Below are 18,423 nucleotides of genomic sequence, written 5' to 3'. Positions count from 1 at the left end.
ATCATACAGTAAGGACAATCCGATCCATACTATGTCCATGGCTAGCCTGTTATTGCAGTCTTTCTAATATCCCTCATCAGTTCAACTCTGACTTCTTTGGGCTACTTTCTTTATTTAGGATAGTGTAGGATGTAGAACTGTAAGATAGCATTAATGATCAAACAGTCTACAGGGACATCCTATTCAGCAGTCCAAATCTAAAGGATCCCTCATTTTGAACACATTCTCTTACAGCTTATCACCTGCTCACACGTAGCTATCACACAGAAGCACACAAGTGCAATCACTTACATCATATGTTCACTTTATACTATATTTAAATATTTATCAGCCTCCCCATTCTCCTCTGTAAAATAAAACCAATGCCTTTCGCAAAATTTATTTAGTTCTTTGATAGGCTACAAACATCTGCTTATCAGTTCCCCATTGCACAAGTTCTGCCTTACTTCAGCTAAGGAGGTAAAGTAAATACTGTGGTATTTCTCAGGTTTTATAGCATTGCTTTACCTCAGCTAAGTAGCTAAAATAAGTAATGTGATATTTCTCAGGTTTTTACAGCATTGCTTTATCCTGAGCCAATGAGAACTGATAATGAAGAGCATGTTTCTAATATCATAAGATACAAAACCAGCCACAAGTACAATACACACTGCAAGACTAGAAATGAGAATCCAATTGTTCTATAGACAAGACAAATGCAAAGTCAAAGATGCCTAACCAAGCTGATGGAAGAAGTGTTAAGCTTGGACCAAGGCTCCTAAAAAGCCTGTTGTTTTTGCCACTGCTGATGGCTGATATAATCAGCAGCAAAAAATCATTACATACAGCCCTCAAATGTTCTTCAAACGCAGATCCTGCTAAACAAAGTTCCTTAGTTTCAGTCACTCAGGAGAAGGACTTTACAACTTCTGATGTCTCACACCCAAGGTTTGTACTAATGTATTGGCATCAGAAAGGAAAATCTAAGCATAATAAATCAGGGATATGTGGTTTGAATCTGTTTTATTAAATATCATTATTTTTGTTAAGGTCTCAACTTATGTGTGCTTTGAAGATGAAGAATGCACACACACAAAAATTATGCTGCTTATAGTACCATAATACAATAAATTTATAAGGTATATGCATCACAATGCATCAGTATTCAAATATTTATTTTCACACATGCTCAAAATTTTGCTTCAGGAAAAAGGGGAAGGTAGTGCATTAGGTGTCTTTTTATACGACATGTTTCCAATTCCTATAGATAATTCCTTAACGATAATCTCCCTTACAGATCCCTTAAGAATGTTCATAAATTTCACAGAGACAATTCTTATCTTTGGAAAATGTCAACCTTTCAAAAACAGGCACCTCAATACATATATGTACAATGATAAAATTCACTCTATAGACAAATATTTATTGATGGAAAATTATTCCAATGTATCTGCCAGCATGAGCATTTGGTATTTCACCACTGAGATTTTATCTGCTCATTGAACGTAGCTATCTTTTGTCATCTGCATACTGAGAGGAAAAAAAGAAACCACAATCTAGAATCTGTATTTCTTGGACATTAAACTATCTACCTCGGACTGAAAGAAACATTCATTCTTTTGCACTAGCCATAGTTCAAGGAAGAAGAGATGATACCAAACACCAAGAGGGATCACTAGTTATGGCTAGTGTGGTGGCATGTTTCCCCAGGAGTTCTGTTACCATTTATCATTATTTTACTTCTTTTCTTGTTAAATTTTATTTCTTTAAATTAAAATTGAATTGTTTTATAGTGCAAACTTCAGTCTTTCCTTGCTTTACCTTTGTTTGCCTGAATACAACTGTTATAGCTGCCAAGGCAATCACATATAGTGTACAGAAGTCCGTGTGACCTGACAAATCTGGGTCCTGTCAAACTGAGTAATTGCCAGGGGTACTGAATCCAAGAGCACTGATGAGCAAAAGGACAGTTACACAAAGCTTTAGCACATATAGGCCATAGTAGTTTGTTTGTTCTGCCATTTTTTTTTTTTTTCTGCCAATTGCAGTGACATTTACAGCTATGAATAATTACTAAAAAATGTTCCAACAGTATTACATCTAGGATAGCAATAATGTAAAGATAGAAACCCTTTAAATAAATCTTCAACTATCAAGAACACCACAGATTCAGGACACCTGTTTCACAAGTACTAATAAAACAGTGACAGTCAAAATATTGGCTATTATATTGGCATGTAGTTAAAAGCAAACTGTGAGAGTAAAAAGAGCCATTGTCATTAAAATGTACTGGATGTCAAAAAGATTCAGAAAAATAAAATCAATTTTGGCAATTTCTGACATTTAAAGTATGTATAATCTAAATGCTGGACAATAAAAATACAGTTTTTAGGCAGATACTTATGAATGAAAGTAGCAGATGACAGCAGCTCTAGAAAAATTCTATGTGGCTTTGAATCTTTTTTATTGTAGAAAAGGAAATCATCTTAATGATGAATTGGAAAATAGATAAAAGATAAATTTAATGGAGAACTGAAGAATAGAAAGAGAAGTTTGTTAGTCCTAGGACTACTAAACCACATAAAAGGCTTTTGTCCTGGCTTTTGACTGAGATCCTCTTATGCTGCCATATTAAAAATATTTCTGAATATTTTATTTACTTGGCTCATAAATCATACTATACTTATCACAAATGGCTGTAATGTATTTGTGGAGTGATAGTCTACTAAATAAGGCAGAGTTTAGGAGCCCAAATGCAAACCAAGTCAAAGCATCTGACTGCACTTCAGGATACGCCATATGGACTTTAGGGTCGAGTACCTAATTTGATGGAGTCCAGTTCTCCTTCCAGAGCCATTGTGCAATACCATTATCCAGATAATACTAAGAGTGTTAGCTCTGAGATTCCATAAGCTTTGCCTTGGGTAAAGTTTGTTCTTTGTTTCAAGAGCAGATGATCCACAGAGCTGCTATGGTTTCAGACTACTGGCTGTTTAAGATGCAAGCAAAACGGCATAAGTAGGATCATATGTTGTCTCAACCTTAGGGTGCTAGGTAGTTGCCAGTTCTTTCCTGTATCCTTGCTTCATTCTACTATTTCTCTGCTCTGTCTCAAGTGACACATTGTGGGAGACTCAACCTTCATTCACGCAATAGGATTCGTCATTCTCTTAATTCACGTGGAGGAATTTATAATCTCTTTCAAGACGTTGCTTAACTGCAATGACAAAGATAGGCCAAGATACAGTCTACTTGACTTTCAGCATCTATTGCAGACCCTCTATCTTAGGCTGGCACCAGGCACTGACTGTCAATAAAATCAATTAAGGAAGAAATGGGCATCATCAGTAATGTGGGCATCCCTGTTCACCAGCTATAAAGGGAGTTGATTAGACCCTTACCTACACCGTACTAGGACTGAAAGTTAGCAAAAATACAGACTCATATGCTGTTATTTATAACATTAAGGAATATCTAGATCATTTTTGACCTATTATTTTCTGCTATGTCTGTTTTCAAAGCATGCAAAACTCTTTAAAACATGTGGAGTTTGTTACTGCTATTGTTTGAAACAAAAATGCTGTGATTCTGTTTTGCTTGGAAGAATGTTGAAAACAAATTGATCCCAATATCCCAGCAACAGTGACTTGCCTTCTGGGAGAAAAAAATAACGTCCATGGATGAACAGGAGGACAATAAGACTTCACTGAAGAACATTTAATTTCCAAGCTAGAAAGGCAGATATATAAACAAGGAATGTAGAACAGGCTTTTAGAATGTTCAAAGTCTTGTCAGCTTTTTTTCAGTCAAGACTGAATTTATCACTTTTTTTTTTTTTTTTTTTTTTTTTTTCCCCACAGTAGCACCCACAAACCTCTTAAATAAACAGCAGGGTCACTCAAAGAATGCATCTATGAGGCACAATTTCTACTACTCATTACTGAAAAAATAAGTGGAAAACAAAATGATCATTGCTATCCATTTTGCACATGTTTTCGTTGTAGGTTTTTTAAAACAAAATGCTAAATACCTCTATTTAACATTCCCTTTAGCCCACCAAAGACCTGGCTTGGATACAGTCCATCTGACTAGAAAAGGTGTTTGCGAAGCAGACAAAATTCCTAGCGCAAAAGGTTATATTAAAAAATGTTCCACAGGGCAAATAAACAGGTGAGATGCCAGAAGACAGAGAATGTGTGGTGAATTTAAGAATACAAGCTGATCTTTTTATAGCACCGAGTGTCATTTCATCAAAGGGCCCAAAGCTAATATTTCCCATCTGTGGAATTTAATGAATAACTTCTGTTCATTTATACTTCCCTTTTTTTTTTTTTTTTTTTTTTGGAAAGAAATAGGAAAAATGGACATGTCACTTCTGAGTCAATTCTGGAGTTTTCTTCATTTTAAGAAATGCAAGAACTAAAAAGCATCAGTCTGTTTTGAACTGCTGACAGCTGAGACAAAGACTTAGCCACAACCACAAAGTAGGGTGACTTTGAAAGCTCTGCTCATGGGTGGCTTAACTACTAGAAGAGGACTGTTTAAAAGCAGGAGAGAACCAGGAAGACTTAAGAGTCCCTCAGTCCCTAAGTAAGTGCCTCATCTACACATTTCTTCTGTGTAGTGCCACATCTACACCACCACTTCCCTGGGCAGCCTGCTTCAATGCTTCCAATGCATGTCCTTCGCCTATTTTCATCTGTAAACCCCAGTTGAAATAGTGATGGTGATGACATAAATGTTAGATAGCTATTACTATGAATTATTATCATTAATAGCTCTAATATCGTTGGATTCTGCAGATGAGAATACATATGATTCTTCTCTCTGTTGTTACTTCTTTAAATGATCTGGCATAAATACTAGAAACATCTGTTTTTGCTTTTAATATGACCTGCATATTTTAACATGACATTTAGATTATGGACTCTGATCCAAAAGCAAGAGTCTCTCAGCATTTAGGACTGGGATTACTCCTGCCCACTTCTCTGCTCACCACTTTTTCTGAGGTCTAATCATTGCTGCAAAATACTTCTGTCTAACAACTTTAAAGAAAACTATCAAAGCCAGATATAATCCTAAATTAGACCTCCTAGTTAACTGAATCCAAAGACCGGTAACTAAGTGCTCACATATGAATTAGACTGAATGAATCCATCTGTCACTGAGGAACAATTCACAACAGGCAATTATATTATTAAACATACATCGAGTGTAGTGATATTTTAGGACCAGGAGTGATGATTAGACATTAGCAACTTCAGATAAATTACATGAAGCACACATTTTTCCAATCAGCAAAGATAACACATTCAGCATGACCCACTGAAAAAGGTTACTGGTTCAGCAGCAGAGGGATTCTTCCAGCAATCATTGGGGAAAAAGTGGTTCATCATTTTGTTTTTATTTGCCACTGTTGACAAAGTCTGACACAATGATTAATTCAGTGTTTTGCCCTTGTGGTGTTTCCAGCTTTGAAGGGAAGTCAAATGGAAGTGTTAGTTATATGCGAATACTCAGTGTTTTACACAAGGGAGATAAAATGATCTGCAAATATATATCTGGGTGGATTTGCTGCATCTACCCTGGAATCTTGTATATCTCTTCCTAAGTACATTGGTAAGTTGGGAGAAGTCTGGAGTAGAGCAATAAAAATAAGGTTTGGACAGGATGTGCTGATGAAAAAGGGAGGAACTGTGACATCAGCTTGCAAACGCCTAGCGGATGGGGAGGAATTCTTTAGGGGGCATGTTGGATTAGAAGTGAGAACGATAATCAGAGGAAACTAAGTAAACGAACAGTCAGGTTTAATATTAGAAAATACAGCCAAAGCAGGAGCAGTGTAGTCTGTATCATTAAAATCTCCAAATTCAGTATTGCAGCAACCTGCAAAAGCTCTTTCTGGAACTTCTGCATGTTTTAAAGCAGAGACGCGTGTCATTACCACAAAGAGAAAAATGGTAAGATTATAGTTGTGTGCACTACAATCTACTAATAAATGTCCATCTGAGAAGAAAGACAGGAACTTCATGGATAAAGACCTTTTAAAGAAAGTCTTGGCAAACCACTCCTGTGCAACAGGACATAAAATATATCCTGTATTATCCCCTGAGAGAAAGTCTGGATATGACCTAAAGGGAGTTTTCCATCTCTAATGTCTATGATTCACTATATATCATGCTTGAGATCTTCTAACTCCTGGAAAAAAAGATGACAGTTCTTTTCCATTCCCAACTTAAGTTGCTATCCTCATAGCCACAACATAATTGGATGCTGAATTCACTTACCAAAATGCCGAGGGGAAGAAAACAATCTGTTTGAAAGACTTACAAGCAAATTCTATTCTCGGTTTAACCACTACAAATCAACAACAGTCTCATTTATTTTTTTTTGAAATTACTCAAAATGAATTCCTTTAGAACAGACAGCAAAATCTAGTCCTCATGCTAAAGCCACAGCAGGGTGGCCTCAGCCTTAGGGCAAAAGTCCACTGGAATCTGACGGTTGTTGTAGTCCTAAGGCATGCAGTGTGCTCTGAGACACAGGAACTGAAATGTAAAGTACTGACAAATGTTCTTAATAAAATGTAAGACAATTTGTATCAGCTGCCTTAGTGACGTAAATTTTAAAAAAATCACAACAAAAAACCAACTATGTCTATTGAGGTTTCTGTAATTGATTAAGAGTCACCAACTTGGAAAATATATCACTGCTTATGATTCCCACTCCTACGTAAGAGCATAGTAGAAAAAAACAGAACTATTCTATCATATAATTTGCAAAATAAGTGGATGATGATGTCTGACTCCCTGAAGAACTTTGATTTTATTTTTAGGGGGAAAATGACAAAGAAATAGCTTTTACCTGCACTGACCTCACTGACCATTTTGCTATTTAGAAGTCATTTTTCTCTCCAGAGAATGGAACAAAATGCTATGACGGTGCAAAATCTTTTTTTGAAGTTTGAAAGGTTACTTTCTTTATATCAATGGATAAGAAGCCTGAACTATATGCAGAAGCAAATTTACTTTTAGTCCAATCTGTTCTGTATTAATCTGATTGCATAGAATCATAGAATCCGTAAGGTTGGAAGGGACCTCTACAGATCTAGTCCAACCCCCCAACACACGCAGGGTCACCTAGAGCACATGGCACAGGGCTGCATCCAAGCAGGTTTAGAAAGCTCCAGAGAAGGAGACTCCACAACCTCTCTGGGCAGCCTGTTCCAAGGCTCTGTCACCCTCAATGTCAGGAATTTTTTCCATACATTCCTGAAGAAATTTTTGTGCTTCAGTTTGGGGTCATTTCACTGATCAGGTCCCCCCTCAGCCTTCTCTTCTCCAGGCTGAACAGGCCCAGCTCTCTCATCCTTTCCTCATATGGCAGATGTTCCATGCCCTTGATCATTCTCATAGCCCTGCGCTGGACACTCTTTGTATTTATATATGGCTATACTGATTTTCTTTCTTAACTAAACTTAACACTTGTAATCCTATGAATAATGTAAAGCATTACATTATTTAAAAATGAAAATTAGAATCTGTCAGTAGAAGAAAGTGCAACTGAATTCATACATATGAGATAGTTAATATCAATCTTTGTTTTCAGACATGCTGAGATGCTAATCTCTTTCTAATTTTTATAGATACAATGATTGTAAATTCAGATGGGATCCCTACAATTACCTAATATAGCATCTAGCACCAGTAAGAGAATTTCAAATAGTATTCCTACATCAAACACAAGTTTGTCTGATTAAGGTAGAACATGCCTTTAAGAAAAATAGTCATCTTGATGGTACAGTCTGTTGATGTAGAATCAGTGAAATCCATAGGCAAACTTTTTCAGATGTAACTTAATGGCTGTAACTGCTTTGGAACTTTTTTATTTATTTATTTTCATCATAATATAATTAAAACATTATTTTCATAGATGTTCTAAGGGGAATTTATATATTAATTATCATCCATTATATTATAATATCATATCAATTATAAGGTCATTTTAACTATCTATTATCATAATCGCTAAAACAATATGGCCATATTCACCATTCAAATTCAACATGAGCTACAGGATTCAATCAAACTGGCTGCCCATCACTGAATACATAATTTGGGCTTTTGCTCCACATTCAGTCACTTAAATTTTCATGACGAAAATATCTACCGGTGAGCTAGATGTCTCAATGGCACTGTAATCTGTGGTGATCTAGTGAATACGGATCAGGGTAATTTGCTCAGCAAAACCTGATCATCCAGACAGGTGAATAACTTTTGACTCCACGGACTGCAACGACTAGATCTTACTTCACATTCACAGACCTACATAGCAGTCAGTTAAATCTAAGTGTCCTCGTGAGCTGATTCCCCCTTAAGATCAGTTTAGCAAAACCAGGAGACAAGTAATATTTGAGATGCTGTAGACTATCAAGACATTTACAGAGGGCTTCCAGGATGTGAGACAGAACCTGCAACCACAAGGAGGCCACACATTCCTGGAGAACCAGCTCAGAGGCCAGCCATGATGTCTTAGGGCAAGTAAGACAGCACTGGACTCCTGAGTGGACAAGCTCGCAATGTGTATGAGTTGACATAGTCATTTCAAATGGATTTTAAATTTATTTTTTTCATTTTTAATTAAAGCTAGAAGAATGGAAAGCATACCTGGCAAACATCATAGTGCTCGAATAGCGACAGCAAACCAATATCACTGCGACTTGTGATGCCTTTCAGAATTGTGATATTGCCATTTCCAGAGTCCAGCTCTATCACATTATTAAAAACATTGGATACAGCTTTGCCAGTCAGGAGCAAGTTCACCAATTCCTGTTTGTGATAGATAATAACAAAAATAAAAGGAAAAAAATAATCAGTTATTCATCTTGCCTGCCCCAGACAGCAGTATATCCTTTATTCAGGATTTTTTGCTTTGGATTGTAATGGAACAATGCAAAACCTTGCGGTCCTCTCTTGTTTCAGCATCTTTCCCTTTTCTCTAAACTGAGAAGTCAGGACCGGTGAGGACCCATTTTTGAAAATCATTGATATATATGATGGGAAAGTATCATCCTACTATACTTGTAGTATACTAGGATGATACATGATACTTTCCTAGGATGATACTAATCCTAGTTAACTTGTATAGAGGAAAATACAAACAGCTCCCAAATGTTTCTGTAGGCCAGTGATGTTTGTGAAACCACTAGAACATGAAAAATAAATCTGTAACTTACTACTCCAAGAGGTTTTGGTCTCATTCTGGGTTAACTCTTTCAATGCACTACAGTATAATTCTGTAATTTCTGTATGTGATGTGTGTGTGATATATGAGATGTATACATGCATAGTGATGTATTTTTGTGATTTGAACAAAATTATATCTGGATGAACTGAGTTTCACTCAGTAAGAAATTCGCCCTTATGGCTTCATGTCAGGTCTGTGTCACTTGTTTTACTTGTTTTGTGTCCACCTGAATTACAATTAGGGTTGTATAGGAGGCTAAAAGTTGAAGGAGTGTGTTTATGTGTGTGTGTGTGTGTGTGTGTGTGTGTGTGTGTGTACACATGATACACACAAGATCCAAGTAGCAGAAAGAGAGAACAGACATTTCACTTAGCATAGGCAACACAGGCACGCTCCAGTGCTAGCTTTGACGTAACAGCAAAAAAACACTATCTAGCAGCAGACTGTGCTACAGAAAAGAAACATCTAACCATTAATAAATAACATATGTCAAGAAATATGAGGGGAAAAAACAAGAAAGCTTCCAGGAAAAAAAATAAAACAAAATGTGCCCTAAGACACAAATAATACTGACATTACCAGCTTGGACATGATGTATTATTATAAAAATAACTTCACCCATTTATATCCCAATTTTTCTCTTGAAGGAACCCTCAAACTTTATAGATGCTTACAAGATTTCTGAATCTGCCAGTGATTTTCCATCATCTTTCTGGGAAATCACTGTGTAACCTCAGTACAAAATTCTGTAGCAATCAGCTAAAGAAAGAAAATGGTAGCACCACATATTAATGATGGCAGATCATAATAAGACCACACAGTTTCTGCCATATCCCAGTTTTCAAGGAATTCATGTCCTAAAACACTAGGATCTATATTTCACCTCTATTTTCCAATTGACTGGAGGCTTCTGTAAACCTAAAAGTCAATGAGCAGGAGATGACTGGTACCAAATATGATCTGGAAATTAGCATAAAATTGTGCTTATTTTCAAGAACTATTTCTCTTGCAAACTCCTATAATTCATGTCTCCAGTTTGAAGAATCAGTATCAGCTCAGCTAGATGAATAGCAACCACTTTTATATAGAAGGATGTCAAACATCACCACTCTGGGACGGTAAGGAGGAAATTCAGATTTCTGTGCTCTTCAGCTCAGCCCTACAATCAGCTAAATTCAAAAAAAAAAAAAAGAGTTTAAAGATATGTAGGTAGAGGGTACACACAGACCAAAAACAATAATAAAAAAGAGCAGAGGCTCTGAAAGCAAAGACAAAAATCTTTCAAAATATATGGGGAAAAAACATAATAGGTGAAGATGATAGAGGCTATAGGAAAAAAAGGAAAACAAAACAAAACAAAACAAACAAATAAACAAAAACTTTAGGCCTTTAAAAGAAGAAATGTAATTGTCTTTCCAAAGATTCGTTCATAGTTATGTGGGTGTATGGTAACCTCAAGTCTCCAGGCTTACATACCTGAGTACAATAGCCGTGGCTGCCAATCAGTCGGTTTGTAAGTACATCAAAATCATTGCGCACCCTGAAAAGAAGCAGAGAACATTTAATTACACCTGCCTCTTTCTACTAATCTGTAATTTAAAAAGAAATTAAAAAGGAAGCTTTCTTGGAAAACGCCTGTTTCACTACTGCAAATGAATATTAGGTAACTCCACATTTTGGAATTCATTCAATAATTTCTTAATATCAATGAAAGTTGCTAAACTCGTGGCAAGCAGAAGTTAGTTAGAACTGCTCCGAAGAAAATAGTGATGGAGGAAAAGAGGAGCTACTGGCACCAAGAGTTTGAACTTCTGAAGTTAGAATGACTAAGCCGATTCACTTGCAGAATTAGGTAGGATTTTGTCACAAATGCATGTATTTGTTATTCACAGAAACACATAATAGTTGGTGCTAGAAGAGATCTCAGAGATCTTCTGGTCCAAACTTCCTACTTAAGTAGAATCAGCAGGTTGTTCAGGAGCTGGTCCAGGAGAGATTTCAACATCTCCAGGGATACAGAAGCCACAACCTCTCTGAGCAATCTGCTTCAATGTTCAACCACCCTCACAAAAACAAGGTGTTTTCTTATGCTCAGTTTGTGCCTACTGCCTTTGTTCTGGCACTAGATTCCACTAGGAATCTAGTCTGGCTTCATTTTCTTTAATCTCACTAAATATTAGTACACATGGATAAGATCCCTCTGAGCCTTCTCTCATCCAGGCTACACAGTTCCAGATCTCTCTGCTTCTCTTCATGTGACAGATGCTCCAGACCCTTCATCATCTCTGTGCTCCCTTTGCTGCACTTGTTCTAGTAAATTCATATCTTTCTTGTACTGGGGAGCCCACCACAGGGTTGGTCTCCAGACAGACACCATGCTATTGATCACAATCCTTCTAAGCCTGGCAGTCCAGCCAATTTTTAATTCATCTTATTGATCACTTACATATCCCCACTTCACCGGCTTGACTATGAGGAAGTTACAGGAGACAAAGGGCAAGGTAGATGAAATTCACTGCTCTCCCCTCATTTACTAAGCCAGTCCCATCTTCATTCTTGGGTTATATACAGTAACTGAATCAGATACAATATACAATCTATATTGTCTATGAGAAGAAGATCAAGAAATGACTATAGGAGCACACATTTATAGTACGACTATATGGTCTTTCTTCTACTTTGAGATCAAAGAGAAAAGTCATGACATATCATTATTTCCATGTATTTCCATGATTATGGAGAAACACCTCCCCAATTCAAATTCCGATAACTCCTAGAATTACTGGACTAGCGATTGGCTGATATCTTAAAATATAAAGGTTATAATTGTGATCAATTTTATCCTGCAGATATAATGTAATGGCAGACATTATAATATTTGTAAATAAATTTGTAATCTGATTTTGAGTATTGTACAAGGAGTACAAAAAATGTACTCGAGGACAGCTAAGGAATTTCTTAAGTGGAATCCTGGGACATTCCCCCATTTTCTGTCTTCATCCTTCCTCAAACATACTTTGAACATCAAAATTATTAGAATCACTGAAATTTGAATCACAGCCCTTGAGGTCATCCCAATCCGTAATGTTTTAATGCTACGGATAACTTACAAGTTAGTCGAGGGATAACAAAGTGTAGTATCTCTTGCTAGTGTGAAATCAAAGGAAAATGTGTGTTTGTGGTGTGGAAAATTTGCTCATTCAACACTGCAAGGAATGGATGGGCTGATAATAATCTTTGGAATTCAGCCATTTTTTAGTTTTAGAAACATTTTCATCTTGAAAACTCTGTAGCTGTGTTTGAAATGAGTACACTATACAATATGCGTCAGTTAGGGACGATGGGACACATGAAACAGACAATAGGAGGAAGTTCTAATTTCATCTGTAGGTATAAACAATATGGGAGTATTAGAGGTGTATCTCAGAGTTTCAAGAAGATGCACATCTGCCTTTCAAATCATCTCTGCTGATGAGGAAAAAAACAGCAGGCCTATAGCTATAAGATCATAAATCACTAAAGTTATTATTTGTACCTCCAAAGACTTACCAGCTCCAATGTGCGTGTATTTATTTTTATTATAATAAAAGGTGTCAACCTTTAAGTGCAAGCACACCTCATGCACTGTGAAAATATCATAAGACTATAAGTTTCTGTGGGGTTTTTTGGCAGGGTTATAAAGAGTCTCATTGATTATGAATATTGTGGTGTCAAGTCAGACTAAATCAAATGTCAAAATAGATGTAGTAAATAAATTTTTAATATTGTTTTGTCCCTGCAAGGTATCTTCAGTTTACAAATTTCATATAATTTACAACAGCAAACAATATCAACTTTAAGTCACAAGACGTTAAGTTTCCTGCTCATCATGACACTGAATCAGAGCCTAGACTCAGGACAAATCCCTTTTTCTTAATTCACAATCCATTGCTCCATGTAGTGCTTTAGGTCAACAAAAACACACCAATGAGGAGAAGAGTGTTAACAGTACAAACTTCCTCAAGGGGTGGAATTAGCAGTAGTTTCCTGTGTCATGGTGATACAAAAATCAGAAAATAAAGCACGAGAAAGAAATATTTTCCTCAAAATGCTGCTTTTTTATTTTTTTTTTTATTTGCCTCACCTGGTAATATTTCAAATCTGTCAAACAAACTGTTTGATTAAAGAGCAAGCTACTGATTTTCAAAATCTCTTGGATGAATACTGAAAATTCACCACGTGTTGAAATATCATTTCCTAAATTGGTGCAAAATAAATATATCTATAATGAAAGTGGCTTAATTTCAGATCATTCCATAAGATGTCCCAGCTGAAGCATAAAGCATCATGAACTTTATTTTTTGTGTCATGTGTGAAGTCTGAGTTTATGTACAGACATATTATGTGAGCACTATGATCCAAGAGGGGATTGCTTTGAGCTGTCTGTGGAGTAGAAATAGATACACAGCAGCTGGTAAGTTTATTGAAGTGGATTCATTGCTATTTGTTTCTAAACAAACAGAATTTTTTTTCCTTCCCCATGGGAAGGCAAGGGAAGCTAAAAAAGTGGGAGTTGGCATTGGGTCCCTGTTTGTGGCTCAGATTATTGTACTTCACTAAATGTAAAGTCACAGTTTCAACTTTTGCCCTGTTTCATTCTTTGCCTTGGGACTCTTGAATTGCTGAATCCCAAGTTTAACAGTGCTGAAATTACTCAGCCCAGCTTTTTGGGGGCCACAATTAAAAATGCGGAAATATTTTTATATGCTCTCATAAGTTAAGTAACACGTCACATATTTTTGCAATTCTGTATTTCTCTCATTTTAATTTTTTCCCACTAAAATATTTCAGTTTAGACTTTTTTATTATATAAAACTAATATGTTGGTATGTGGCAAAGCCAAAAATGTGTAAGTTAGCACATCAAATGTGTAAGTTAGCTATATCACAGCAATTGAAGAAATTTCTTCATAACAGAAATCAAACAAAACCATCTATAGTGAAATGTGTATTTTTGTTGTTGTTGTTTACTAATGTTACTGAGATTAGAGGAAGAATGTCAGAAACAGCCATTAAAATTGAACATGATAAAACCGATTCTCACCATGCTCCATTTAACTCTGCATTAATCTTCAGCCTAGTGGGAAATTTCAGTTTCAAAATATCAAGAAACGAAACAAAGCATTTATTGAGGATGCAAAGTACTAAAGATGTAGAGATATTCTGAGTGAAGCTTCTAACTGCTTTGACTTTTTACAGCTATACTGGCATGGCTTGTTGACTTTGTCAGCCACAATAATTTTTACCAGTCAGTAATCTGCCTCATGTTTTCAATTCATTCATTTATTCTGGGATGTACACATTTTCAAAAAAACAACAACAACAACAACAACAAAAACCTCTGTGTTTTAAACACAAGGAAAGAAACATAATTAGCTGAAAATGCAATGGCAGTTTAATTACACTGTATGGATCAAGTTTTAAAAATGAGATGAGTAAATTCAAATCCAAAATGTAAATATTTGAAGCTCTGGATGCAGCATAAAATAATCCATAATCAGATGACCTTCTCTTTCCTTTAAATAACAATGAATTAGATAAATAACACATTTTAAAATGTTCTATGAAACCCTTGCCAGTTCTTTAATGGAGAGAATGAGTGCACTGTATATTAAATACAGAAGCCAAAATTACACTAAGCACGAGGAAGAACTCCAGCCTATCAAAATGTGAACCCACTAATGTTAATCATTTTTCTTTCAGTATCCTTTGGACCAATAACACTTTAAGAACAAAAACCAAAACAATCTAAAGCAAAAACCAGAGTTTTTAAGAAAGTGCTAGTGCTTTTAGTGTCCTCTGTCCTTAGCTCTCTGACAGAGGCTGTAATGGCAAATGGGTGACCTAACTTTGTTCATGGCAACAGACAGTTATATTAACAAACACACAATTACAAGTCTATTCCCAAAATAGAATTTGGGTTGGGAGGGAGAAAAACTCCTCTTCAAGTATAAGGATCTCAATAATTACAATGGGGATGTGGAAAATGACAGGATGGGTGACTGGCTTATTGTGTAAATGTTCCTTTTTTTTTTTTTTTTTTTTTTTTTCCAAACTGGCACACTGCAAAGGTTTTAAATTAATGTTTGAAAGAGAAGGGAAGGACTCGTCAGTTAAAAAAAAAAAAAATGGGAGGGGCGATGCAAACCAATTAAAGGAAGGAAGTAGCTTCAGTCTTAATTTACCACTTTTTTACATGTACCTGCTAAATTAATAAAGTTCTTAAAATGCACATGTAGTCAGGTAATCGTGCACATCTAATTCATCAACTCTGCTGGTACTGAGGGCTAACACACTATAGAAAGTGTTTATGTATCAGAGGGATCGATCTGATATAAAAAGTAATGCAAGTCTTGGCAAATTCAAGGCGGTGCCAGCTGTTCAATTTTTCCACAGAAGTAATCTTTTTTCATTCTGTAATATGTTCTTCTGAGTCCAATTTTTTAATACTAAACCCAGATCTGCTTATCCTTGTTGAACTTTAGTTTAGCAAACAGAACAAAACAGGATGCTGAAAAACAGGACATTGGTTGAAACTTGGCAAAAAAATGTTGATTCGGATTGGGAAAATAACAAAGCCGGTCAATCTCTTAAGCACGGGTTTTTCGTGTCATTATTTTTTGTATGTAAAGATAAGCTTCTTCACATAAGCTTCACTTGATCACTCTGGCTTCTTAACATTGTACTACGCTGACAGAAACTGGCATCTCCTGAAGGTGATTTATGTGACCTAGCTTAGATAATTTGCTGAGCAGAGAATGAAACTCTACGTGGAGTACCAGAGTCTGTAAAAAGAGCCAACCGTGACTGGGGCATAGTCCAGTCTAAATGTTACAAACCAAGGCTGAGACAGATAAATCATGCTCACAAAAATGCCAGCATTGCAGTCAGGCTGAGTATGTCTTTTTAGCCTACAAACTGAGGAATGTTTGCTCTTGTAATGACTACAATCTGCAGCCAACTTTGATGCGAGTCTGCCCTTAATGCAATGAAACAACTAAAAGCAATGCATTAACACTTGGTTTCAAACAGTCAGTTTCTTATTCTAACTCGATATTAATAGAATTTAGTTTCTCTAGATTGCATTTCCCCTCCTTAGTTTTTATGAAGGAGAAAATATTGCCTCACAAACAGGCAAAAGATGACTTCACAAACAGAACAGCCTACCTCATCGAATGATAAACTGGGCTGTGTGAAGATACAGTAGCCATATAAAATGTCCAGAGAGCCCCAAGGAACAACTTTCAAGAAATGGAGCAGTTTCTTATGAGAAGCAGGTAGATAGGCTAGAACTAGGCAGCTAGGAAAGGAGAAAATATATGGAAGACAAAACAAGTTAAAAGGTTTGTTGAAAGATCGTATTGAGACAAATGAAGAACATTTACTTATTATTTTTCATAGTACGAACTAGGCTATATCTGGTAAAACTACTGGGCAATCAGTATAAGCAAACAAAAGAAAAAACTCTTTCATGAACAGCCTAACTAAATTGTGGAAATCCTTGCCACAGGAAGCTATGGAGGCCAAAAGTATAAAAGGGTTCAAAAGGGGTTTATGGTGACAAATTCCATGAATTTGTCATTCATGGAAGATTGGTTCATCAAGTGCTAAAAAACTTAATGGTCCGGGTACAACTGCCAGCTTAGGAAGTCCAGGAATTATCGGAAATATGGAGAATATACCAGCAGAGTAATTGCTCTATATTCACCTCATTTCTTAAGTAGTTTCATTTAGCAGACAGTGCTTTCCACTGGCAAAAAAAAGGATGCTAGTCTAGAATGATGGGTTTTGTGGATCTTAGATGGATAATCTTATGGAACTGAGGGGCAATTAAATGCATATCACTCAGATACTCATCAGAACAACACTCTTCATGTATTTTAGGTCTGGTGTGGACTACAGCAATAGCCACCGGGATAAAGCAGAGTTGTGGAAAAAGGAAGATGCTGTTCTCAGTGTCTGGCAGGTAAAATCTGGCCATCCTAGTTACTTTCCTTCACTGAAAATCAGTACATTCCTTATTTTCTTTCTTGGCTTTTCATACTTCATAAAGTGGTGCTTTAGAAACTTTAGATCTAGCCTGAACTTTGACTATACTTACTGAGTTACAGACTAAGTTTTTTGTAATCTTCTCCACACTGTCAGCTCTCTGTTCAGAACCCTGCTTTTCAGTCTCCATCCGCTCTGTTCCCTTATTATAGTTTTTAAATGATCTCTCCTGTTCACTTCAGAAAATGATTTCTTATGAGATAAGGCATCAAATGCAAAAAGCCCTCTCATTATCTGCCCATTAACTAATGTGGTCATCTATTTCATAGCGTATTAGCTCAGTCTCAGTAACTCACCTTCTGTGAAAGTATGCATTTTCCATTTATCTTTCAAGTCACTCTCTTTTCAGAACTTTCCCTACTGCTTTTTAAACTACCTGGTTAAGGACTAAGTTATGTGACTTGCTTTTTCATTTTTCTTACTTCTAAATAATGTTTGATATATATGTATTCTTTTTCATTTGCTGCTTATCCTTATCAGCCTTGCTATTATATCTCTGATCTTAATAGTACTTAGTGATGGAGAATATTCATTTGTCAACTTATTGAATGGAGATGCAAGCTTACTCTACATTTCAAGAAGCCAAGTGATACAGTTTCCAAAAAAAAAAAAATCCTTTAGGTATCCAGTCCAAGTCTGACAAAGCAAGAGATAGCTTAGAAGACCTATAAATTTAAGAATAAGTTCTAAGCAAACAGATTGCTGGCCTATTTTTTCCTTTGTGCTCTGCACCCACTACTTTTGCAGGTTCAATGGTTCAATTACACTTCTGGTGAAAATAATTATATTTATATGCATGGATTGAAATCAACTTTCTGACTTTTCACCATTTCATTCTTACTGAAATTTAAGGCAGAATATTCTTTTAGTTTGGGGACATCTATTTTATTGTCCTTAATAACAGCCAAATCCTCCCTATTTAGGAACTTCCAACTTTATTTTCTTGATCTCTTTTTATTCATAACTGCTTTTTGTTTAATTTCATAGACAAACTCTGAAATTAACCTTACCTGATTCACATTATTTCTAAATTTTCTAGCACAAGGATGAAAAAAGTTTAGGAAATTCCAGATAGGCCAAGATAAAACTTCCTTCAGAAGACATGAAACAT

General features: G+C 36.0%; 1 protein-coding gene across 1 annotated transcript in view; it reads right to left on the bottom strand.

Moving 5' to 3' along the window:
* Positions 1 to 18,423, bottom strand: part of MINDY4 (MINDY lysine 48 deubiquitinase 4) — a 69,826-nt gene that overhangs the window by 12,144 nt on the left and 39,259 nt on the right. Inside the window, exons 14-15 of the mRNA XM_026051933.1 lie at positions 10,702 to 10,765; positions 8,646 to 8,807 (exon numbers count right to left, since the gene is read on the bottom strand). Of these exons, the coding sequence (XP_025907718.1) occupies positions 8,646 to 8,807; positions 10,702 to 10,765 (226 nt within the window). The remainder of the gene's footprint in view (positions 1 to 8,645; positions 8,808 to 10,701; positions 10,766 to 18,423) is intronic.

This window comes from Nothoprocta perdicaria, unplaced genomic scaffold (genome assembly GCF_003342845.1).
Source record: "Nothoprocta perdicaria isolate Ctin4 unplaced genomic scaffold, notPer1 scaffold_80, whole genome shotgun sequence".
Taxonomy (NCBI): domain Eukaryota; kingdom Metazoa; phylum Chordata; class Aves; order Tinamiformes; family Tinamidae; genus Nothoprocta; species Nothoprocta perdicaria.
Note: the sequence above shows the minus strand (reverse complement) of the source record. Positions and strands in the feature narration are given on the sequence as shown.